General features: G+C 43.6%; 1 protein-coding gene across 1 annotated transcript in view; it reads left to right on the forward strand.

Annotated features, from left to right (window-relative positions):
- Positions 1-7,757: 7,757 nt before the first annotated feature.
- Positions 7,758-25,896, forward strand: part of galnt2 (UDP-N-acetyl-alpha-D-galactosamine:polypeptide N-acetylgalactosaminyltransferase 2) — a 68,272-nt gene continuing 50,133 nt past the window's right edge. The window contains exon 1 of the mRNA XM_008286750.1: positions 7,758-8,048. Within this exon, the coding sequence (XP_008284972.1) occupies positions 7,953-8,048 (96 nt within the window). The 5' untranslated portion in view covers positions 7,758-7,952. The remainder of the gene's footprint in view (positions 8,049-25,896) is intronic.

A 25,896-nucleotide genomic window follows, 5' to 3' on the forward strand; every position in this document is an offset into this window, starting at 1 on the left:
TCGTCCCCTATATATTATAAGTAAATGTACAGAATATCTTTTACATTGTGGAAACAACTTTTCTGTCTAAGTCTCTTTCATTTCAGTGTTTCTTGTCCTTATTAACTGTAACTTGCTGTAAATGAAACATTGATACTTGTGACATACTCATGCAAATTTGTGAAGCAGTTCTGTAGCAACAAAATGTCACGCTGCTTCTTTTTCTTTCCAAGTTTAATTGCAGAAATAAAGTGCTGTTACCCTGCAAAAAAATAAAAAAATAGGCCCAATTCCACATACTGTGAGAATACAGGTCTGTACATGTGAAAGGTGTGCATAGTCTGTATTATTTTTCTCCCTATCTTTGGTTTTTCCTGTCTTGTTCCTTGCTGTGCTGAATTTGTGTATAGCTGCTGTGTTGTGAATTTCCTCAGTGGGTGATTCCTAAAGTTTATCTTTTCTTATCTTTTCAACTATTACTAATCATTGACCATCACTGAGAAAAATGGAACAAAACTTGCCCATATAAATCAAATCGTGAGACACTGGCAGTCTGCTTTCTGTACTTTCATCGCAGCATAATATAGCAGTTACAGATAAACATGTTTGTTCAGATTCAGAAAACGTTATTTGTCCACAGGGGGCAATTAAAAAGGCACCAAGAGCAGGCAGTGTAACAATGACGTAAGAAATAAAGTAGGAAAATGATCACCAGATGGGAAGTCCAGGTGTTAAACCAGTGATTTACATCACATGTTCCATCCTATTTTTACTGTATAGTAGTTTTAATATAACTGCTATATGGTGTAACATGGGCTGTTGTAGCAGTAAAACATTAGAGCAGCAGTTGAATAAGTAAATAAACGATTTGCAGATGACTAGGAGAGACCAGTTCCTCACAAGACGACCCAGAGACAGATTGATTCCTGATGACTCACTTACTGTTTGGACTGCAGACAGACTGTTTAGCTCCATCTCTTATCCTGTCGGTCTGACCAGCCCTGTCAGAGTCCTCTGGTTTGAAGTGCTCGCTGCAGAGCTCACTAGAAGGAAAACTTTGCCTCCTTGCTGCTACTTCCCCACTGCCTCCTCAACTCCTTGTCTTTAGGAAACCTTAGGTTGCTCTTTAATTACAATCAGGTTCATACTCTGGTGGTCATTCAGGAGTTTATAATCAAAATCACTTTGGATTTAAGGCTAATGTAAGTGAAACCCTTGATAATCTGTGTCTTAGTGTATTTGATTTCCTTTAAAGTTGGATCTTTCAGAGCTACGCGTATGCCAAGTTGATATAGTCAGACTCTGGTGGCCTCTAGTTGGCTCTGAACATTATGTTATAATAGCAAAATGCAACCAAAAACACAAAAAGCTGCACATAACTCTGGCATCTTTTGCAGTCTAATCTACTGAGACTTATGGCAAGTTGCCCAGTCCGATATGGCACCAACTTTGACTTAAGATCCAGGGGCCAATGCAGCATTTACATTGTGTCTGGTGATGTTTGCTTATGGTTCAGCCTCATGAACAGAACCCCGGATCTTATTTTAATGAAAATTGTTGCCAAAACTAAGTAAAAATGACAGAAGCCCATGATTTGTTCTCCACATCATGGCCCTTCTTTTATAACAATATAAACCATTAGCAGAAATAAACACTGATTAATAAAGTGACTGACAAGGTTTCCATAAGCAGCATGACGCTCCACCAGATTACAGGAACACTGACCCAAACTTTGTTCTGTCATCAGTTTAAATCATGGAACTACTTTCTTGTACCATTTTAATCAACAATAGACAAATCACAGCCATAAATCAAACAGGAGTCGACTGGCAGGAATTTGTTCCAAAATTGAATAGAATCCTTAAATTTGAATTGTTCAACTTGAATAACTGTAATTAAAAAAAGAAAGAAAAAGAGTTTGAATCTCATAATTTGAAGTTGATTGGAACTGATTAGGTTGACTCTGTATTCCAGTAAATCCAGTCATACTGAATATATTAGTTATGAATTGAATTCAGTTGCTCTGATATTCAATTCTTCATATTTAGTTCTCATGTTTCCAATTGTTGAAGTTCACGTTCAGATTGTCTCACTCTGTCCCAGACATCCGGGTCATTGATGAAGAGCCGTCGAGTTTAGATCCACAGAACTCTTATTTATTATTTTTTCATTTAATCAGTGAACACTTTGAGCAGGTTCACAACTTCATATATACTATACGAGAAAATATATAGCACCCTCCAAAATTATTGGCACCCCTGGTTAAGATGTGTTCTTTAACTTCTAGTAAATTCAGTTTTTTTTCTAAATAATATTGGACCACAATGAAGAAAAGAAAAAAATTCAACCTTTAATTCAAGTGCATTTATTCAGTGTGAAAATAAATCCCACATTAAAAAATAATTCTTTTACATCAAATCATGTGTGCCACATTTATTTGCACCCTTGATGTTAATACTTTGTACAACCCCCTTTTGCCAACAATTCATTTGAGTTGAGTTGAAGGTTGCATTTTTCTACATATTTCAGTGTGAGAGGATGCTTCTGGAATAAAAATTGAATTTATTGTAAGGCTTTTAACACATCTTAACCATTGGGTGCCAATAATTATGGAGGGCGCTGTATTCGAGACTTATACAAGACTTTTTTTCAGTTTGTTTGTTCTTTTTTTTAGTGTACTTGTTTATTTTGTTTGTAAAGCTGTTTACTTTTGTTTTCAGTGTCACTAAAAAAAATGCTTCAAAACTTGTCTGTTTATTTGTATGATCTTATCGGTATTTGGCTTATTTTAGACTTTTGAATTGGAATAAGAAAATCTTCGGCGTCTTGTTACAGCTTGTGCTAAAAAAAATCTAACTTAAATGAATAGTTTGGTGATATTGTACAGTTTTCTCAGGCTCAAATCGTGTGTTGACCCAAACTAAATGCTATAAAATCAAGGAATACATTTTCTCAAACACTGTCCTTCAGTACGGCGTTGGCCTGCTTGTACTTCATTTGAGTGTTTACAGTCTTTACTACTTTGCATATTTAGTTTGATATTACAAAATACAATCAACAAATGAATGATAATGTAGCCTATCGTCGTTCTGAAAGTCTCGCAGTGAATTCTTAGATAAATTAACTTTATTTACTCCCCTGCAGGGAGAAATTTCCAGTTTTAATGATTAAAATCAGCTTCACCTCAACATTACTGTGATGAACACATGAAGACATCAATAATTATAATCCCATAAATTCATACACATGACTACTTTTACTTCTGGTACTTTAAGTTTATTTTTTTGCTAATGTTTTTGTGCATTTCTAAGCTTAGAGTATTTCACACTGTGCGTTTGAGTACTGGTTTTGCAAGAGCTCCGTGGGTATATCAGTGCTTTCTGAGCTATGGCCTATTCATAGTAACTAAGTATATTTACTCAAGTACTCTAAGTACAACATGATTGTCCTCGGATGGGCCGGATTACATTTAGATTACACACACATGAAATACGCATGAAATTTTTAGGTTTTTATTCAATGTATTTATTCTCTTACACAGAAAAAATATTAGATTTAAACTACATCCAGTTGAGAAATGTCATTTAGAATAAACTTATAAACTATAATAATTAGTTAAACTCTCAGTCAGTATGTGAACCAGGTAAAAACTAAAATAAATCCACTTCAACCAGTAAAGCTAGAACAAGATATGTGTCTAACTATTTGGGAAAACAAGCTGATTATTGTGGATCCAGTTGTTCTACATAAAAATCCTTCTGCCTGTGTGTCTGCATGTTCAAGCCAAACAGTTAAATAATGATGAAAGTCACTGAAGCCCCCAGTTTTGTTTCTGATGGTGGAGATTTAAAGGCCGATATGTGCTGCAGTCACTGTGCTGGACCTGCTAACTTTGTCACCAGCAAAGCAGCCCCAGATCACGACAGCTTGAAGAACACTTGCACAATTCACGCTCTCTGAATCTGACAAATACTTGGCAGTTGCGCTGAGATATTTCGAATTTTGGCTCATCGCTCCATGTTTCAGACCTAAAGAAGAAAATCCTTTTCTCTTGGCAGCAGTAGCTTTTTACACAATCCTCCCTGCTCAGCTCATGTTGGAACACCTGTACTTAAAGTGGCTGGGCTTATGTTTCGCTGCCACTTCATCACAGCCTTATAAGACTCGTGACTTGAATTAATTACGTCTCTAAATCCAAGGCCTCCTGCTTGACAGATGTGTGTCCGTTGCAGGAGTGGCTTCTACGTCGCTGAGCTGAGTACACCGACGAATGATAGCCGTGCTTATGCTACACGTTCACGTGGTGATAACACACCTGCACATGTGAACAATGATTTAGCTTAAACGAACTTTAATCAAATGAAAACCACTTCTCCATCTCCACTGGAGTAATAACCATTATTTGACTTTTTCTGGGTATATTTTCTGGTTTTCTTTTATATTAATTACACTTTCACTCTGAGTTTTTTGAAGCCCTGTAATCCCATTTGCTCTGATGTTATATATTTGCTGTTAAAACTGCCCAATAATACAGTTTTTCCTACAGTTACGTCTCTCTTGTTGTTTTACATGATCCTTTAATTACACTTTTCTACATTTCTTCCTGGATTCACGCTGTGTTCTTTTTATTAGACAGTGAAAAATGATGGAAGTCAAACATATGTGTTCAACAGGCGCTGCATGTGTTTGAGGAAGAAGACAAAAAAACACGACACGTGGTTTGATGGACACGATATGACATCTGCAACGACAGCTTCACAGCCGGGATCAAAGGAGTCGAGATGTACTTTGCAGCCTCTGATCTTCATTTCTGAAGGACAAGTTGAATTCTTGAACAGTCTAACTGACCCTCCTCAGGGGTAATTTGAGTCCCTCATAACAGCTATATAAGGGCATCCAGGGCAAAGGGCAAAAGATAAAAACCTCTTTCACCTCCGTGCTGCTAAATTTGCACATCTGTTTCTCGGCTTCGTGCTTCTCCTCCTCCCCTCTCTCTCTCTCCCTGAGTTTGACTTCCATCCATCCATGCTCTAACACTACTGTAGGTAACATAAACACACACTTCTCAGACCACCGTAGCGAGGGCAGCAATGAATCAGCGCGTGTGTGTGTGTGTAATACTACTGGGACGTCTTTGGAGGCACAGCACAACGTGCGTATTGATAGCATTTTAAACTCGGACTGCGGGGCATTTTGCTCTCCAGTCAAAATCTCATTTTGTCACCATTAAAATGAGAAATGTCAGGGGCAGATTGAACCGTGCACAACATGAACTAGACCTTTTAGTTTAGCCAGAGGTGCTCCAGCTGAGCTCTGTCTCAGAGAGAGTTGATCTGAGTGCAGCAGACCGTAAAAAAATCTATTTGTACTGCGCTCTCAAATTGTTTTAACACTGTCAGTTTGACTAGTGCCAAAATTTCTCACTGAATACTTAAAGATTTTCTGAAATGATCCATCAACTTCCTTTTATTTGTGGCAGAGAGTTGCTGAATTTTATGGATTTCTGCTACATAAAAGGCCCTGAAAGCTTCTTACTACGAGCAATGGGAGGCTGTATAAACACATAATTTTCTGCCAAAATGAAAGCAGTTTTGCTTCTTTCATATGGGAGATTTCAGTGTGTTTGCTTTTGTCAGCTCTGCCCTTCTCTCTAGTGTGACGTTGGCAGGGAAACCATGATGTTACGGAGACACACTAGAAAATCAACCCTAACTTCTTTATTTATCTCTTCAAAACTCTCATTGTTGCTCATGTTTTCTTGCTCACAATTGAGACGGGGCCCTCTCATGAACTGCACTGCGTGTTACAGCATAATCGTGGGAAGCTTCAACACCACTGGATCGTCTTGGGGCTCGTTGTGATCGTTGCGTGTCCCTTATCTGCTGCACCGCCACGCTCCGTGTCACACACGTGCACTAACTGTACAAAACTTCCTCGAGGGACGGCAACAGTTTGTAGTGAGTGCACCTGCGTGTCAACAGACAGTAATGTGAGGGGATACTTCAAACGTGTCTGATTTTATATAATAAACCCAGGATGAAGCAGTAAGCTACTACTGAAATGTATTAAAACAACTTTTTGCTTCATGATCTGGTCTGTTTATATCAAACTTTTTTAATGAGATGAACTGAAATAACTGTGACTACTGATTTAATTGAATCAGAAAGTGAAATCAGAATGCAACTAGCTGTGTATCAATCTGGGACTTGTTTGCGTGCAGAGACCCAAACTCACTTTTGAAGTACTCAGGTGCTGCTGAGCCCTGTTCTACGGCTCTGAGTGTTTGGTTTGGACATGCTACTTGAGACCGCTAACTAACAATCAATCTCATTGTTGATTAATCAACTGATTATTTCCTTGGCTGCTGATAAAAGCATCACGGCGTTCTGACCCCCAGGGCACAGCCATTCAAAGGCTTGTTTGTCTGCAAAACTGAAAGACGCTGAACGGACCTGGAGGGGAAGCTGCTGCTGTTGTAAAGGCCCAGAATGAACTTTAAAGTTTTTAAAGTCCTGACAGGGCTCTGAGAACGCAACTCTAGACCGCATGCGTTGAGGAGGAGTCCCTCAAATAGTGATGTTAACATTAATATAACATAAACCAGAGAAAAGCAGCAAATTAGATAGATAGATAGATAGATAGATAGATAGATAGATAGATAGATAGATAGATAGATAGATAGATGAAAATGTTCTGGTTCTGTGATCTAAAATCTTCCTTTGTCATGTACGTCATTAAATCTTTTGTTTGTGGGCTGTTGTCAACTCTTGAGATGTCCTTGGTTTCTTGGTTTCTTGGTGTCTTGGTGCACAAGGACAAACACTGACAAGCAGAAATAAAGAAAGAAGTACAAAAGGATGCAAGTCAAACAAACACTAAGGTGGTACAAGACAAACGCTATGATGAGTATGTGTGAAGAGTTCATTTGCAGAAACAGATAACTCCATTTTTGTAGATTTTCAGAAAACTTTTTGTTGTTTGCTTGAGATAACATCAATCAGACTGAAGCTGAGTGGATTTGACTGAGTCGAAATGACATGACAAAAACAGATAACTAAAGTTTGGTTGATATTCTCTGAGGTAGATGATGGACAAGTGGGTTTTCTGAAGGTTGGTGCAGATGGAACTTTATGTTTTTGCAAATGAACTCTTCCTGTATTCATAATTGCAGTCTCTGTGTGTAAATCAGAGCAGGGATCCTGGCAGACTGGCTGAAAGTGAACACCAGCAGACACACTTTCTTTGTGGTATTGTTTCTTTTTTATAATTTGAACAGTGAAACAGCATGAAAGAGTCCACTGGAACAAACCAAAGGCAGCAGAGGAAGAACAGTAGAGCCACAGACTGCTGCTGTCCCACATGTTCTCACTGGGAGAAGCTTCCCTTTGAGGTGCAACATCACAGCAGGAGGAGGAGAAGAAGGAAAAAAAAGAGACAATTAAATAAAACAGGCAGTGATCCAGTGCAGGCTTTAAAGAGGAAGCTTTTGTCTCCTGCTTTTTTAACCCGGTGTGAAGCCTCTCTGGCGCCCCTACCGTCTCTTTACGCGCACTGGAGCCGTTTAGCATGATGATCGCAGATCCTCTCTCGGCTCCACAGCCACATATCTGAAATTTTACAACAATCGTTTCCTACAGGGGCTGTCCCCACCCCCTCCGCTCCAGCCCTAGCACGGCACGGCTCGACTCGACTCGCTTTGCCAGCCCCGGCCCTCCTCCAGGGCTGCCTGAGCCGGTGTTTGATTGGATTAGAGTCGGCTAGCCTTTGCCCTCTAACCCCGCTGATGTTGGCTTGCTGCTTCCTGCTCCCTCCGCTCCCTCTGACCGACTGACGAAAGCCTGCCGAAGCCGCACGGCGAAGCGCCCTGCACGGACACAGCCGACCGGGACGAGCCGCTAAAGAGCCGGAGGAGAGCGGAGCCGAGAGCCGCGCAGCACAAGAGGCAGGCGGGCGGACGGAGAAGACGGGCAGCCATGCGGAGGAAATCAAGGATATTGTTGTGTTTTGCGGTGCTGTGGGTGCTGGGGATAGCCTACTACTTCTACTCGGGGACAGCGCTCAACCGAAAGGTAGGATTTCCGTTCCTCGACTGCTTTTTTTTCTCCTCTTTTTTTTCTCTTTCTGGCCGCTCGGTCCGTGTCGGTGCCCGACTGGAGGCTTTTTTTTCTTCCAGGACAAAGCGAAGATGGAGCGGCTGTGATTCGGCGCTGCTCTGCCTCTTTTTTTTTTAACCTCTGTTTTTTTCTTTCTTTTTAAACGGCTGCACGATGCTGAGAGGAAAGTGATAAGGGGCCTGCTAGTATCAGTGGGCAGGCAGTGATTTGGTGGAGATGAGTGTGGACAAGGGCAGCTTCGGTAGCGGGGGGCTGGCTTGGCTCGGCTCGGCTGGCCGGTCGGCGTGCGCGGACCTCCCGCTGCGCCGGTGATTCCTTCCCGTGGCAGCGGGAGCGCAGCGCGTCCTCGCCCGTGGCCGCCCGCTGCACGCCGCTGTTCGCCGCTGGTTTCGCCGGTTAATGTGGCAGCAGATTAAGGGTGAGAGCATGCACAAGCGGTTCCTCTGACTATACGAGGCTGCCGGCCTGGCTCGCAGGGCCGGTGGGGTGGGGAGGAGGAGGAGGAGGAGGAGGAAGGGGGGGAGGTTGGAGCCTGTAGAGCACGTCAGCACAAGCTGCTCCGAGAACCGAGCACGGATCAGGAAGTGTTCAGATTAACGACGCCGGGTTAGAGCGCTCACACGCCGGCCTGTCAGCGTGGGGGTTTCCCCTTTTTTAAAAAACCCAAACATTAGAGCCACGATCAGCCGCGAGGACGAACCGGATCCAGTTGAACTTCGGTGCCGTGGTGTCCGGATTGTGTCTGCTGGTTGTGTGGAAACATTTTTACACTGTTTGGTTTGATCAACTAAACAAAAACAGTCCTGCAAAAAAGAGAAAGTCTTGGTCAAACTTTTTCTACAGCTGTGACTGTTAACCACTGCATCACAAACACTAATCAGATGAGAGGAAATGTGCTTTAATTTGACATTTAAAGGTTTAAAAAAAGGGGAAAATTTATATATTTGACATGCAAATCACATATCTTTTGCTTGTGGGCTGCTCTCTGGACAAATCTGGATACATCAGGGTGTCTGTTTATTTCCGGGCTGCTTTGCACGTGTGGTTAATTTGACAGGAAACAGAAGTAGAGAAGTGTGAAGAAGAATAAAAGCAAATTAGATGAAAAGCATTGCAGGCCAAATAAAAAAGCTCCATCTACTTTAAACAGTTACATCTGATTCTGGGAAACTGTGGATGAATCAGCTGTAAAAATAATAATTAGTGGAAAATTTCACGACTTCCCCCCCTTTTTTATATATTCCTGGATGATAATAAACTGAAATTATCTTTCAAGTTCTGGTTGGATGGAGGCTGATGAAGACATCACACTTCTTGTCTGATCTTTTATGGATCACATGTGGTGGAGAAGTGGCCTGGCACAGACTATCAGTGCAAGCAGCCTCTTAGATGTGTGGATTTTCACGTTTGCGCCACGTCGCGTTTGGTTTGCTTCTCAAAACTGGTGGGTCTCTGTGTACCTGGCAGCAGAAGTCACAGCGGTGCTCGCTGGCGAGGCTCGGATTCCATTCATGATACTCCGGGCCTGTACATGCAGCAGTATGTCATGCGTGAAATGTAAGTAAAATATCCTCCAGGTGTTCACATGTAGAGTTAGACCGTTGTGCTCACATCTATATTCATGTGTGAGCCGGAGAGACACTGAGTCACTTCTTTTTGTGTGTTTGTATGTGTGTGTGTGTGTGTCGGGGGGCATCCAGCTTGTGCCAACTGAGTGTGTGTGTGTGTCTGTGCAAATGTAGGCCAGTGTATCCTGCTCTGTGTGTGTGTGTAGTGTGTGTGTGAAGTGCTCTGCGTGGGTGGTTGTGTGCACAGTAGACTGCCTCTATTACCCCTCTGGATTTGGTTGTGTGTGTGTGTGTGTATGTGTGTGAGAACATCCTGTGTGTATTCCACCTGTCTCTTGTCTTGTCCTATCTGTCTCTCTGTGTTTGCTTTGCTCCAGTCAACCAGAGCAGCCCTTTTACTTTTCCATTAGGCTGATAGCTCTGCTGCGCGTGTGTGTGTGTGTGTGTGTTTATGTGTGTGTGTGTGTGTGTTTGGGTTTCTTAAGGGGGTCAAAGCGACACTCCACGATAAGCAACTTTCTCCTGGAGTTGGATTGCGAGTAGCATTAATATGGATGATGGGCTGTACCCGGCCGGTGTCTTTACACAGAAGGACATTTAATCTGTTTAAACAAACGCGGCCGCTGCACAGGTAGAGTGTTGTCTTCCTCTAGTTTGTGTGTAAAATAAATAAAAGAGGCATTTAATAGTTCCGCCCTGCTGCTATAAGGCAAACTTTATAACTCCAGTTCAGTGAAATTTTTCAAGAAAGGACTTCCAACAGACGGACAAAATTTCACGGATCTCGGATCTCTGAAACCGATTCAAAACCAGATCTGAGGTTTTGAACGCTTGCTGCTGGTCGTCAAATTTAAAACCAGTTGTGTTGCTGAATTGTAGAGTCACAGCAGAGGATTGTTTTGCACATATGTTTATTAAAATGCTGAGTAATGATATGTGTCTAAGGCCCAAAGTGCTGACTCACAGTCCAAAACATACAGTGATGTCAAACAGAGGAAATGCACACATCTTAGATTTCCCCCTCCTCCTTGGTAAAGTACTTGATGATTTAAAATTGAGGCCAATTAATTTACCCGTCAAGTGGTTGGGCCTCTCAACCTCTAAAATGTTGCAATCATATCCGTCGTAGCTCCTGGTGGTTCTTTACCTTTTTTGTAAAAAAAAAAAAAAAAATGTAATTGAGATAAATGAGCTCACAGTGCTGCAGCGTGTCCACGAGCAGCATTTGTAACTCGAAAACTTCCAAACAACTTCATCCAACTGACAAAACGGTGGATGTTTCCGCGCATGCCGCACTTGGACTCGGTCCGACCTGCCCGCCCCTCCTCGCTGGTCTCAGATAGTTCCTGCATCCAGCGTTACACCTCACAAAGCTGCGTGTTGTTGTGTCATCGCTGCACTGTGAGGCGCATTCAGAGCCTCCAGCCCGGGCCGCTCTGAGCCCCGCCAGCCTGAGCAGGACTCACATTCCCGTGGCAGCTAATTCAAAAGCCCCACTTCTGAATAATCTGAAAGACAGTGTCTCTGCCAGAAGAATTAGTTCTTGAGCCCCGTCACACACCAGTGATACTGCAGCTCCTGAGATCAAAGCGCTCACCAAATAGCATTTCTGCTATTATCGGCTGTAAAGTCCCTTATTTGGAAGAATGTGTCTCTTGTTGGAGAGCGTACGCCAATTTAAAGTCACTTCTTGGACACGGTATCAGTGCCTCTGAGCTATCACAGCGCCACAAAATGAACGTTGCCATTTCTGACAAATATCTTGTGAGCTTTTTTTTCTTTTTCTTTTTTTTTTTTTAATATGGCAGCAGAAAAAAAAAGAAATGTCTCCAGAGGTCCAGAGCAAACCTTTGTACAAAATGTTCCTTGTGTCTTTGATCGGAGATTTCAAGCTGCATCAGTGGGAAGGATTCTGTCTTTTATTAGTTTATGCAGTGACACTGAATGTTTTTGAGTGTTTCTCAGATTCGCTGAACTGGGTTAGATCTGCTTACAAGATGAGCTGCTATGTGAGGTCCCCATCAGCAACCCCGTTTTTGGACTTTTAAAACGGACTCATAAAGTAATCCCTGCAAAAGTCTAGTCATTTGGATCAATTTTTAATCTTTTAAGGAGTTTTTTTTTTTTGGTAGCAAAGGTCAGTGGTCTTTTCTGAAACCTTTCATGTTGTCAGACTCTTACAGCGAGAAATTTAAAATGCATTTCTGCTCTCTCCTAATAATATCTGTGACATGGATTTCTGTTGTATTACTACACAGATATAAGCTGAAAGTGAAATTTGTCGCTCCTTTCTTCTCTCTCAGCACAGTGTGTAGAATGACAGGAAACTCCCAGCAGCTGGACTCGATGCATTGTTGTGCACAGGAGGGTAATGTTGCACCGGGATGCCCCATTAACGTCTTCCTTATTGGACAGACCTTACAGGGATTTCTTTTTTTTTTTTCCTGGCAGCTCTTTAGAAGCAAACGTCTCACTGTGGAGTCTGCCTTCCTGCTAATCAGCGGGGTGCGAGGGGAGATAAATGACAGACAGAGGAGGGCGGCACCGAACGGCAGGAAAAAAACCAACAAAAATAGACTTTATTAGTAAAGTTATCTGTGTGAGCAAAGCTGCAGACACACGGTAATTGGATTTATCAAAGTCAAAAACAGTGTGGCGGCTTTGTTTTTTCCCCCCCAAGATGCAATGTGTGACAAGTTCAACCTGTACTGCACGTCTCCTCCCAACAAAAATGTCTTATAATTACTACAAACTGTGTTGTCAAGAGAAATGAGACGAGTGAACACTGTTGATGTGGAGCTCATCTCTCATCCGGAGGTGCGTCAGAGCTTCACACTGCAGGTATTTCAGAGTGGATTCTGTGTAGCCAGAGGTTTGCATTAGTCTCCTGCTGGACTGTGGAGTAACTTCTTCTTCCCAGCGAACTGAAGAGGCGAAAGGATCACACGTGAACCGGCTCGGCGGGGATCCTGGCAAGTCCAGAACTCTTGAGTGAAACTTACAGTGTCTGTTATCTGTAGCTTTAGGCGTTCAGCTTCTGCCTGTCCGTGCATGTCTTAAACTTCAGCTTTATCGATACATCTGTCTCTCATCGTGGGCAGCAGCAGCAGCAGCACTGTGCTGGCTCTGAGCGCTTTTTGCTGTTTTTAAAGCAGAAAATGTTCGAAAAGTGTAGCAGCTGCAGACCACACTGTCTGTGAGGGAGCAAGTGATGATGTTACATTTAGCTTGTTGAGCGTGTTTTGTGTTAGGCCTGTCATTTAGCGGGCGGATTCTGGTCTCTGCTCTTCAGGACCGAGTCCCGCCCTGCGCTGTCTGCGGGAATACGACACAGCCCTTATGTTACTAACTCAGGAACACACACTCACACGGACCGGCATTTACATATCTCTCATCTTTACAGTGAGATCGCTACTCACAGCTTTACTTATAATACTGTGTGTCGGAGTTCCTGCTGTTGTGTAACCGCATCACAATCATCGAGCCTAAAGACCTGTGGCTGTGAAACCACTTGAGGCCTCAGCAGCTCGATATGTTTATAATGCCAAAATACAATGTAATTTCAGCCGGCGCGCAGATCCATTATTGCTAACTAACTAAATGCAGTTCCACAGAGCAAACAGTGAATCGATAGAAGGCTTAAATAAGCTGGGATCCCTGGGTGCCGAATCCTCTTCAGATGTACAGCTTTTTGTTTCAAGTCTTGACTCGGTGTGGTTTTTTTGACTCTTTTAAATAATGATAAACTTCTGACGGACGCTCCACTGGTTCTGGGTGTGAATAGAGATACCAGAGAAGAAGTTGAAGGTACAGTTCACTGAAAACACTCCTTTCAACCAGGAAAGTGTGTTGCTGTGAATCTGTATTTCTGCAAAAAGTATTTAATTCTTTCATAAAGTGTGGCTGTAAGATTATACAATTTGATTATATTTAAATCGGCTAAAAATGTCTTTGTATAACAGGTATTTGGTGTTATCGTTTGCCTTGTTGCGGTTTTTAAACGTTACAGTATTCCACTCTTTTCTAGCACCCTTGCTATCTGATTTTAAATATTTTTTTTACAGTGTAGTAACCTGGCATGACTGAACCAAGCGGTGCATTACTTTGTTTGGTTTTGGGTTAAATAGAAAGCCCTGTTTCACCACATCTGCTGTCTGTATTGCAATTCAAAGCTGTTTCATCAGAGTTATGACACACTGAACATTTAGATTTAAACAAAGTGAACAACTGTTGCTTAATGGCTACAGTTTGCTCAAGTTCAGTAGCAGGTTGCAGGTCTTTATGTTGCAGTGATGGTGGTTTTGCCAACATCTATAAAACTCACCAGAGTTCTTTTCTTTTGTGAGATACTTTAAATCTTTCTAGTTGTAAGCTGGGCTGCACGGTGGATCAGTGGTTAGCACCGTTGCCTCACAGCTAGAAGATCCCCGGTCAGTTCGCATCCCGGTGAGGACACCCGGGATCTTTCTGTGTGGAGTTTGCATGTTCTCCCCGTGCAGCGTGGGTTCTCTCCAGGTTCTCTGGCTTGTTGAGGTTAATTGGTGATTCTAAATTGTCCGTAGTGTGCTTGGTGTGATAGACTGGGGACCTGTCCAGGGTGTCCCCTGCCTTCACCCTAAGTCAGCTGGGATAGACTCCAGCCCCCCACGACCCTAGTGAGGATAAAGTGGTGTATAGATGATGGATGGATGGATGGATAGTTGTAACGTCTGATATCTAAAACCTTTCACAGCGCTCTCCACACCGACGACTGCTCTTTTTTGGTCAGAGCTTGATCTGCTGGTGTCCAGGGCTGCTCACCCAGTCACTTCTGTTTTGCTTCCCAGACACATCATTTACCGTCTGCCTTTCATTGTCTGACTTCTGACTGCAAATGTGTCTGTTAAATATTTCACAACGGATAGTAAGAAAAGGCCATGTTCAGGGAATGTAAACGTTCTGCTAACATTCCCACGAAGCACGTTTCCGCATTTCATAGAGAGCTGACAGTCGTGAGGCAATGTTTGAGTTTCTTTAACCTCGTTTTATCGATTCCTGCTGAGTGCCTGTTGCATATGGAGTAGTGAATGAGTACATACAGGCTTATTTTGGACGCAGCTCAGGGCTTATGGGAAATGGTGTTCATTAAAAGGCGGCTCCAGACACGTAGTGGAAAACATGAATAAAAAAAACATGAATGAGCCACACAGCACCCTGCTGAGAAAGCCTGTTTCAAGCCTCTATTTTTAGTCATTAGCATTGTTGCGGCTGTCGGTGGGATTTTGAATGAGGTTTTCTTCTTTTCACAACCTGGAAGCTCCAGTTTCACGGTGTAACGTATAGCACCTGTTGTTTTAGTCCAAATATGTGAACTAACGAACCCAACTGGATAGCAGTGACATGACAGTCTTATCTGACAGTTCCCCCTGAGCGTATGGGTGGCTCTGTGTAGCACAATGATGAGAGAAGAGCTCCTCCTTTGTTTTCATGTTTTGGATCATTAGCTGCTGAAGATGCTGGGACCTGTTTGGTGTCTTTCTCTTAACATCATGATGAGCCACAACATTAAAACCACTGACAGGAATGACACTGATCAGCTGTTTTCAGCGCTACGTTCTGTTGGGATTGATGACAAACTGACACTGAAAGTGCCACAAAAACTGCTTGAGAACAGCTCAAGGAACAAGACAAAGAGCCCAAGAAGTTGAACCGTTCGCCAAATTCCCTAAATTCCAAGCATCTGAGTAAGATCTGCAACCGCCCATCCTTAAAGCAACACAACCCAAAAGGTTCTCCTGTCAACATCCTGGTATCAGACAGCAGGGCGGTCCTGTCTTCGAGAGGTCGGGGCCATTTGGCGGCACAAGAGGTGTTTTTTTTTTTTTTTCAGTTGTTTTTTTTTGGCCTTTTTTGCCTTTATTTGACAGGACAGTAGAGAGTGAGACAGGAAAGTGGGGAGCAGAATGGGGGACGGACCTGCAGCAAATGGCCATGGGCTGGATTCGAACCCATGACCGCCGCATCGGGGACTTATTGCCCCCGTACGTGGGTCATAGCGGCGGCCCCAGCAGGTGGTTTTAATGTTGTGGCCGATCAGCGCGTGCAGCCTTGACGCTTCCATTACAGAGCTCTTTGTAGGATTCTGGCTCCAAAATAATAGTTTATTCAGCTGAGAGGGAAATTAAATTCCAACAGTAGCCAGAGACAGCAGTTTAAACCACCTCATGAGGCTAACGTTAGCTTTATTACCTAGCCAGCCGCAGTTGCCTTTTCACCTGGAAAATATGACAATCACTGGCTCGAATTTAAAAACCTGCTTTTATCTGCCGCTGCCTGACATTAACGGCCGGATGATTCAAAAACATTACCGAAACATTCGACGATAAATCCGCCGCCATCGTACCGCATATGTGCAGCACAAGAACAGAAACACATGATACGTGTAGTGATAGTAAATAAGCAGTTTAGCCAACAGACCAATTACTGACATTTATTTCCACTAAAAAGGACAAAGAAAATAAGTGATGATGGAAAGATGGAGAGAGAAAAAAAATGATGACTGGGGGAAAAAAAAAAGATGGTAGAAAAACAAAAAAAAAAAAAGCAGCAGCTCGATCCAAAACAGGAGAATGGTTGGTTGTGTCGGGTTTGGCAGCTTTTATTTCCACCAGTCAGAAGGAGTTAGTCCTGATGTGCCAGCTGCAGGAGCCAATGACTGACTGACTGCGCTGAACCGACAGACAATTGTGCAGATACGAGGAGATAAAGACTGAGCCTTGGCCAAAAAGGAAGACAAATAGCCCACTTAATAGTGCCACGGAGGTAGAGCAGCTTATGTCTGCTGGTATCAAACTGTTAGTCATCTGATCTGAGGCATGAGAACACCAGGTTTTGTTTATTTCTGCTATTGTGTGTTTTTATCTTTTGTCTTACAAATCCTCTCAGTCATTAGTAAGGTCTTTGTGGTTAAACACAACAGCATGTTGCATCTGTGCATGTGCTCTAAACTGGATTATTTTCTTCTTGTGATGATTTTCTTCCCTGGCAGATGACGAGTATTCGTGGAAAAGTTGAAAGGAATGAGGATTTCCATTGTTCGTGGGACCAGCGCTGAGACGGGGAGCTTTTCAAAGGGCTGTTTTTTATTTCACCATCAAGAAGAAACAGAGCAGCTCTCTTTTATTCAGTTTGTCACTGAGAGGCAAACGACTGTAGCTGCGTCACAGAGCTGAAGCTGACGTCCTCACAACTTCGCAGGCGGGTCAGCGGTAATCTGTGCTCCCGTTATCAGGCTAAACTATTCAAATCGGCCTGATAATGAGCTCAGGTGGTCACGGTGTTTTGCCGGCGACCTATCTGCGGCGAGGACATTTGAATAAAGGAAACAAATGACAAGTACTGCGCAGCTAATTGCACCAACCACCCTTGTAATTTGGCTGCTGTGCTTCCAGTCACTTCTATTGGACTGTGGTAACGCTTTAATGGAGATGCTGCTTTCTGTTTAAGGCGAGAATTGCGCTTATGTTTTGAGAAAATCGGGAATAGGAGGTATATGGGTACCCTCAGGTGTAAGCTTTTTGCCTTTTTTCTTTTAATGTCGCTGCACTTCACCTAAAATAACTTGATCCACAGTTTTTCTATTCAACCACCTGAAGGACAAATTGGTGCACATACATTACACCAGATAACCCAGAGAAGCTGTATGACTGAAGTCGCTACCCCGTCTTTTTGAAAACCAGGAGAAACATTTTCAAGTTAGAATTACTTTTTTTTTGACATATTTTAAAATTCAAGCTCAGGGAAGGCACACAGCAGATAAAATTTTCGCTCTGCCAGCTTTTTGACAGATGCTCCGTCTGCCCCGCTCTCGGCCTTTTGTTCCTGCCGACTTACAAATCAAATATCTGATAAAACGCAGAGCGGATTGAGGTGCACGTAAACAGCGATCCTGGCCAGTGGCCGCCCACCTCGTCCTCACACCGACACAGTAGACGTGTGTGAATCTGTCACATTTGGGTCACAGGATGCTGAAGCTGACGTCGTGCATCAACCTCAGCAACAAATGAAGCGCAGATCTTTGCTTACTCTTTTCTGAACGGTACTTTTTAGTGTTTTTTTTCGACACATCTGGAAAATGAATGGAGCAATAATTCATATCACACTGTAAAATTCGATTAGGTGTTCTGAAATAACTGTTGGTCATTGTGAAATATTGCTCAGTACTTTCTTAATTGAGCAAGACTGTCAGTGAGTGTTCTAGAGAAAAGGGAGGAACCAGGTCCAGGCTGCTGGATGTGTTTTATGTAGATTGGCTTTCACAGAAACACAGCGAAAAGCTCCTCCTCTGCTGCTTTTTTAAAATTCTTTTTTAAATGGAAGAAACGTCCAAATAATGCGTGGCCATCTGCCAAAGCGGTGGGTAGATAGATTTCTAACAGTGGTTTTGTGGGAGGTGTTAATTTCTCTCCCTGCATCACATCACAGCCAGTCAATAATCAACGGCTATTTGTTTTAGCTTTGCTCAGTAAAATCCTCCAAAAGCAGCAACAGTTCTGTTACTATTTGTGCTGCACTTTGGCTTTTGGATGTCACATCGATTGATTGTTGTGGTTTAATCTGCATTTTCTCCGTGCTTGTACTGTCTCGCTGCTCTCCTCGGGTTTTCGTATCGGCCTGTCAGAACCAATCAACCGGGCGTTCCGTCTTGTCGTGTCACCTTTATGCACCGGTTTGTCGACGGTTGCACGGAGGGGGGAAGAAAGACACAGATATGACCAATTTCTCCACTGACAGCGGCCCTGATAGACGAGAAAGTGGAGCCGTTTTGTGCGAGTACAAGTTGTTTTTTGTTCAACTGGAACAACAAAAGGTAAATTACGGCACTTTGTCCCGAGTGCTGTCGCTGCTGCTTCTCGGGGCCTCCGTCAGACGGGCTGCCGCAAGACTCACACGAACAGAGTCCTACACTGTAAGACTCATAAAAAGGTCCAGATTCCGCAGTTGGGATTGTAATGTTGTTGGCCAATGCTAGTAAAGAAGAAGCTTGTAAAGTGTCTTTTTTACAATATGTTGAAATGGGAAGCAGAGATGCTGACTTGGCTCTCCTGGCCTCCTGTATCTGCTGTGAAATGGGGAAGAACCGGGTTGAATAACTGTAGAAACGACAATCGGAAAGACTCTCCGGCTTGATTCCTGTATTTACGGCCTCGCGTGTCGGTGTATGAAGGGTCCTGACGCGGTGGATGAAATCGGTAATTAGAGAAATCTGGTGTGTTTTTCAGACATTCTGCTCTCAGGGACACGTCAGCAGACTTTTGTGTTTGCGTCTCTGGCGGTCTCTGTGTTTATACACCAGCTTATTACACAGTTTGGCAGTTCAGAGGATATTCTTGAAGCTAAGTTGCTGTGTCAAACCTGGATAGCCCACAAAAACACTCAAAGGTAGCTTGAAAGTGGAATGAATAGGAGTTGTCTGTTCGAGTGGTTGAAATTCTGAAGAAAAAAAAGCCTGAAAATTGCATCACTTAAAAAAAAAACGAGGCTCCTGAGACATCGCAGTCAGCCTGCTGGTAAAAACAGACGGCTACTGTACGGCTTACTCCTCATGCCGACACAGACCTCCTGTAAAAATAGACTCATTTAACATAATGGTAAAGTTTGCCTCTGTTTTAACATAAACCCTCCATTTCAACACCAACTCGGTCCAAAGTTCCTGTCAGCAGAGGTTTATGTGTAACGGCGTGTCCTGAACGGCAGACTGACTCTGCTGCCTCAGGACTGTGCAGCCGGCGCTCGGCGTAATTGTATGAGTTCATGTGCGGTGATTTATGGTCGGAAATTCTTTGTCGCTCCAAATAAGCTGCTGTACCCATCAGTTCCAGTCAGGAATACCAGCGCTGCCAGTAGCCGGGCGGCAGACATCGATTGTGATTTGAAATTCCTCCTCGTGCAAGAGCGCAAGTGTGAGGAGGACTGGACGAGACTTGTGTCTGCTCCATACCTACTTATTACCATCAGCCTGCATTACTTCATAGGCTGAGGGACATTTCTTCCTGCAGTGTTTTGGGTGGTGACGGTTGCGTTACCAAAATATCTGTTGGTGATACATCCGCTGTGTGGTATTTCCCCACTCACGCTGTTACACCATAATGTACATAAAGTGTCTCGTATGGATGCCATTTGCATGAAGCTGTTTTTCAGATGTGTCAAAGGAAGCGGAGGTGTCTGACAATATTTAGACACTGCAGACAGTTTAAACAGACATCAGGGTCATTGTGTTCGACGACCCAGTAATAATGAGGAACTCTCTCTCAACGTTTTTAAAGACTGAATGAAGTCCAACATGTTTATCAGAGGTCAATGTAATAAGAACCTGCTTTTAAAGGAAGTGGAGACCTTATTTTCACCCGATGCATAAAGCAAACTGAGGAGTCTGTACATTTTTAATTTCATCCCATGAAAACGTACGACTGGAAATAAGAGGCCTTATTTTCTAGTAACAAAATTCTGTTTGTAAAATTAGCAAAACTTCATAAAAATGTAATGTTTCGAGGAACTAGTTGTTGATAACCTTTACCAATGTTGAGGCAAATTTGCTGCAAAGTCTTATTTTTATTGTGGCCTTTCAGCTCACACTGTGGAAATCGGCAAACAGTTGATTCTGTTCAATTTGCATAAGAAAACATGACCTTTCTGCCAAAGGTCTACAGCTGTGTGCCAGACACCTGGAAAACTGTGAACAGCAAGAAATGCTGTCTATGGCAAACCTGTTACTAGAAGTTTAGCACTACTGGCAAACTGTGGTGGCAAACTACCAGGAAACTTCCTTCCCTTCTTCTATCTAAGTTTGCCACTACTTTGGCAAACTTGTGACAACAATTTTTGGCAAACTTATGTCTTTGCTGCATCTCTGTGGCAAAACATTCTACTTTCTGGAGGGAAGTTATCCTTGTAAATCTGTAGTTGCGGAAATGGGAGGCTTGTCAAGCTGAGCAGCAATGATAAATAAAGGAATTGGATCTTAACAGGCAATTGTGGAGATACGATCTCTACAATTGACCACAGTTTAGATTTTTTTTTTCTCCTTACTCTTTCAGCAATCAGTTCTCCCCTTTTTGGAGTGAATGTGCATTTATCATGGAAACATGCTCACATAGACGAATCTGATTGTCAGTCTGTGTGTGTGTTGAATGTGCTGGTTCCCCCTGACTCAGGCAGATTTCAGTTTCTCTCCAACAAGCCATATGGTAATGCATTCATTTCCCTCCGTCTCTCCCACCTCCTTTTTCTCGTCTCTTTCCACATTTCATTTCTCCCCTGGTTATTTGCCTTCTTTGTGTTTCTGTCTCCTCACAAATGCATTTTTTTCTGTGTTGCAATGCGTGCCTGCTTTCTCATGCTATTTGTTTGAGATTTTTTTTATTTAGTTTGTTTGTTCTTTTGAAGTGGGCCAGAAATTTAGTCGGTCACCCAGGGAGCCAATTAGACAACACAATATTTCTGCCATGCGCGGACCCACCAGAAGCACGCCCGTGACCCACTTCGGGGCCCTAATCCACGGTTTTAGAAACAAGAGTCATATATAGAAAGTAACAAAACAACCCGAGCTCTTGGGCCAGCGGGCATTGTGCCGTTTTCTGAGTCTCTCTGCCTTAAAAGGTAGGTTTGATTTATCTGTGCTCTCAGCCCGGTGGGGGTGGAGCAGATGTGATTGTGTCAGGCCCCATCAAGACGGGCTAAGAATAGCTAACGCTATCTAACACCTTAACTTGGATCGGGTCAAAAATGGGTTGTTTGACGCCTTCTCTGCTGCGTGTTCTTGAGCTCTAACGTCATGTCGAGATGAAGCCAAGACTGCTGCTAACGTACACTTTCCAGGTAGAAGTGTCTGAGGCCAAGAGCTCAACTGCTTCGATTTTGGGGCGGTATCTTCCTAAAGCCGTGTGTGTGTGTGTGTGTGTGTGTTGCCCTCTCTGTTTGTGGATACATGGAGTGTTTCTGTAGAACAGCACGACCTGCTGTCTGTCAGCTTTGTTCCCGACACGCTCTGCCTCACCTGCCTGCCTCCTTCTCCTCCCTCCTGCCACTCTCACCTCCGCTGTCGTCCATTAACAGCATGGCCACCGCTGCCTGTGTGATATCCTCACGGGTCAGAGTTCACCGTCTCACCCTGCCAGTGAATTATTGACCCGACAATGTGTAACTGCAGTAGCACGAGGACCCGCAGCCATAAACAGCAGCAGCAGCAGCAGCAGCATCATCTGGGTCTCCTGGCAGCTGACTGATTAAAATGCATGAACACAGTAAATGTAATTACACTTTCAAAACTATAATTGCAGAATTGAGATAAATCGTGGCAACGGAGAGTTTGCTTTCTGGCTGGACTGAAGTTGGCGTGTTTCTGTTTCTGTTGTTGGCAGATTACTGAGCTCTTGCTCGGTATTACTCACAGCTCTCGCACAGTAGCTACGAGAAATGAAATCAAACTTAGTTACTGCTGTGCACTTGGAGCTTGGTGCTGAAAGCAAATGTCTCTATACACACTGTGACCAGGTCTGTTCAGTGGGTAATTCAATTTGAAGCCCCAACTTCGAGACAGGGGCAGATTGTCGACCTCTCCTGTGCAGCCGCAGTACCGTCGTGTCTTCTGACGGTTTCAGTCAGTCTGGATGGATTTTTCCTAGAATTAAGTACAAGTATGAAAACATCATGTCTACAGCGGGAATAAACCACAAACATGTGGCACACAGGACGTTGTAGAAATGCAACATTGGTGACTAGCTGCTTGTTGATGGTGTTTTTGTGGTACGTTGAATGAAGCCTTGTTGGAATTTGAATCAGTTCTGTGCTCATCCAAGCCAATGTAAAGCAGCATTATAGTCATAAACCTGTGTTTAGATTAGGCTTCGTCTAGTTTGTGCTTTTATTTGTTGTAAAACATTATGACGCTTCAGTTGTCCTGTTTTCATCTCAACCTTTAGTTGATACGATCTTGGAAGGAACATGTTGTGAAACCACATAAGATGTGATGAAGTGAAATAAGAACATTCCAGCACGCCGCAGAATCAGCAGCTTTTCCTTTTTCTTTAAAACATGAAAAAGATGAATTTGCTGTTTTGCGCGTCACAGATGCAGTGTAATGATAAGGGCCCTTCCAGAAGCCTTTGGAAATGGTCAAATATTTATCACAGCTGAACCAAGCTGTGAACAACGCACCCTGAAACCAGAACACACCCCCAAACTGTCAGAGCTGTTGGTAAAAAATGGTTTGATAAAGGTCTGTAATATGTCACTGTCTGGTTACTGAAAGTACAGGTCATAACTCAGAATGAGGCGTGTGCCTTTCCCGAGGGAGAGCCACATGATAAGAGTAGCAATTTGTTTCAAAAGGCCTGTATCCCATTACAAAAAGAAGAGTCTTTTGTGTGCCAGAAAAGCTACGGAACAAGAGCTGGAGTGTGTAATTAGGCTTCATTAAAAGTCTTACATCTGCTCCCCGTCTGTAACTCCAGCCTGTTGAACACGTCTGCGAAGTTTCACGTAATACGAGCTGAGCTGATGCGGCGATCCTGCCGTGTGAGGGCCGTGTGCTCGCTGTGTTACGGCGCGCACACAGAAATGAGATGCATGCACACATGAAAGAGGGCTCATCTGGACCAGATGTGTCAGCGACACACAAAAGGGGAGCTAGGAGACGAGTATTTACAAAAAAACATGTGGACACCTCTGGATCCTTTACAGCGCAGACCTGAAATTTAAAGGGACTCTTGACCAGACATTACGTCTCACGCTACACTGTAAGTTGTGCTCAGCCAGTCAAGCAGCAGATGATGTCATGGTGATGTTATCGGGACAGGTTTGGCTCACGTCTGAACAGGAGTTTGTCGACACCCATAACTACATGACGGTGAGAGTCAAGGTCTTGTGCTTCAGTTAGAGGTGCACGGAAAAGATCAAAAGATGAATCACAATTCTTGCTGCAGAATCAGTTGAACTTCTGCGATCACATGATTAGTTGTGAACATGGTTGCCTGGAAGCCTGTGACTGACTGTAACCTGTGATTGGATCTTCAAGGCTTCCCGCTTCTTGAAGAATGTTGATCTGCGACTGACTAGTTCATGACTCCAGCTGGTGACAGTTGTCAGCTGTCTCATCTCAGGCCGTCTTTATGGCATTCCTTACCTTGCAGCCTCGTGGTACGTGTCCACGGGAACATCGTGTCAACGCTTCCCAATCATTATCATGCAAACAGCCTTGCAATGCGTTCTACTGGTGTTGTGGCGCATGTTGAGACGGGGCGTCTCGTTTCCCGCTCCTCATTTTCATAGAGGTCAAGGCAGCTTTTGCCCCCAATCTGTCACTCGACACATCCTCCTGAAATACTTTCAGACTGACCGTTTGTGATCTAAAATGAAGACAGATTCAACAACTACATCTCACCTCGAATGCTGAACATTCATCTCATTAAGTCCAGCCAGTGTTGGTGTGGCTGTGGGAGGGTGTCGGCAGCGCTGGTTTCCTGTTAGGGAATCCAGCTACGGTGACACTGCCTGGTCGTGTCCCCATCAAGTGTCTAAATCTGGGAACCTCTCGCATCCAAAACAGCCCTGTGGACACGAATGACACACATGAAGCTTCTAGGATGTACTATGAGCGTTCCTCCGGCTTGTAGCAGATCTACAGGCCAAGACAGTGGAGTCTGTGGGATGAGAAAGTCGCTGAAGAGGCAGCTGAGTTACATCGAGGAACACAACAACAGCAACCTGTAACCGTAGCGCCCTTCATTTGATCTCCTCTGAAATGCAGATCATTTGCCTAATTAAGATCAACCACAATATAAGACCATCAGAACCCCTACCTTCATCTGATAACTAACGCGTACAGAGCTTGTTGCATATGAACATTTCTGCATTTGGTCTTGAGTCTACTCAACATTTTTGCAGCACAAGCACCAGACAGTGCAGTCCTGCAGTGGAAACCGACGTTGCTTCAGTCCGGTCTAAACAAATACACACATCACAAACCGCCGCCGCTCACATCCATATGTGATTCTCAGAAACACACCTTCCCCTGCTGACTTACAGAAAACTTTTCTCCTTGTATGGGAAAGAAAATATTTATAGACTTAAAGCTCCTTCTTGTTCCAACCAAACACACACACACACACACACACACACACACACACACACACACACTCCGATGGTATGAGGTAACACGTGCTGCGATTTCACTGGCTATCAGTGCTTTACCACCGATGACCTCTGAAGATGTTAAATTCATCCAAAGCTGTTACCGGTTTTGACCTTTTTGCCTTTTAAAAAAAAAAATTAGAGCAAAACTCTGCATTATATGTCCCGCTATATTCTCTTTAAGAAACACCAGGAGCTGCAATTTTCCCAAATGACAAGCCTTTCTGTGTAATGAAGACCATAATGAAAGCACTTTCCAACATGCAGATTGTCTTTAAGCGAGTAGAAACCTTTTTTCGGTGGCAGTAATCACAGACCACCAGCGCTGGTTGAGGAGGGACAATCAATTACTGTTAGCGAGGAGGAGGAGGAGGAAGAGGAGGAGGAGGAGGAGGTGGCATCAAAGGAGAAAGGGAGGAAGAGAAGGAGGGGTTGAAGGGAAAGAAAAGAGAGGAAGCAAGTGGTTGATGAAAGAGTTTGTACAACTGAATTGGGGATTTTAACATCTCCACCCGCTGCACCCCTCCACCCTGACCTACTTTCTTCCCCTTTGCTGACACACACACTCACACACACACACACACACACACACACACACACACACACACACACAGATGATTCAGCATTTCACTCCATCTCCCTCCCCTGCTTCATCTTTCACCCTCAACACTTCCCTCCTTCTCCCTCCTTTGTCTTGTTTTGCATTCCGTCTTTCGGCGTCTCCAGCAGCGCAGCGCCTCTTTTTCTGAAAATTGAATCTGAACTCGGCGTATTATCAGGAGTCATTTGTTCAAATTAATTCTCAAACTGACTAACAGCAGGGGGAATGAGCAGCTTTCACAACGCTGAATAATCATCTCGCCACCACGTAAAGATCTTTGAAAAAAAAAGACTTCAAGGGGTTTAGAAGCGAACATTTTGTTGTCGGTGATTGTCAGCTGTTGGCTGTGTGATGACAACAGACGAAGAGCGCCGTGACTTGTTGAGTGCGTCTTTAAAGCCAGGTAGAAGGGATGAAAAGCTGCCGGTGACTCAGTGGGTTGGGTGTCGTATCACTCTTCCCATCT

The sequence above is a fragment of the Stegastes partitus genome, unplaced genomic scaffold (genome assembly GCF_000690725.1).
Source record: "Stegastes partitus isolate 25-593 unplaced genomic scaffold, Stegastes_partitus-1.0.2 Scaffold467, whole genome shotgun sequence".
Lineage (NCBI taxonomy): Eukaryota > Metazoa > Chordata > Actinopteri > Pomacentridae > Stegastes > Stegastes partitus.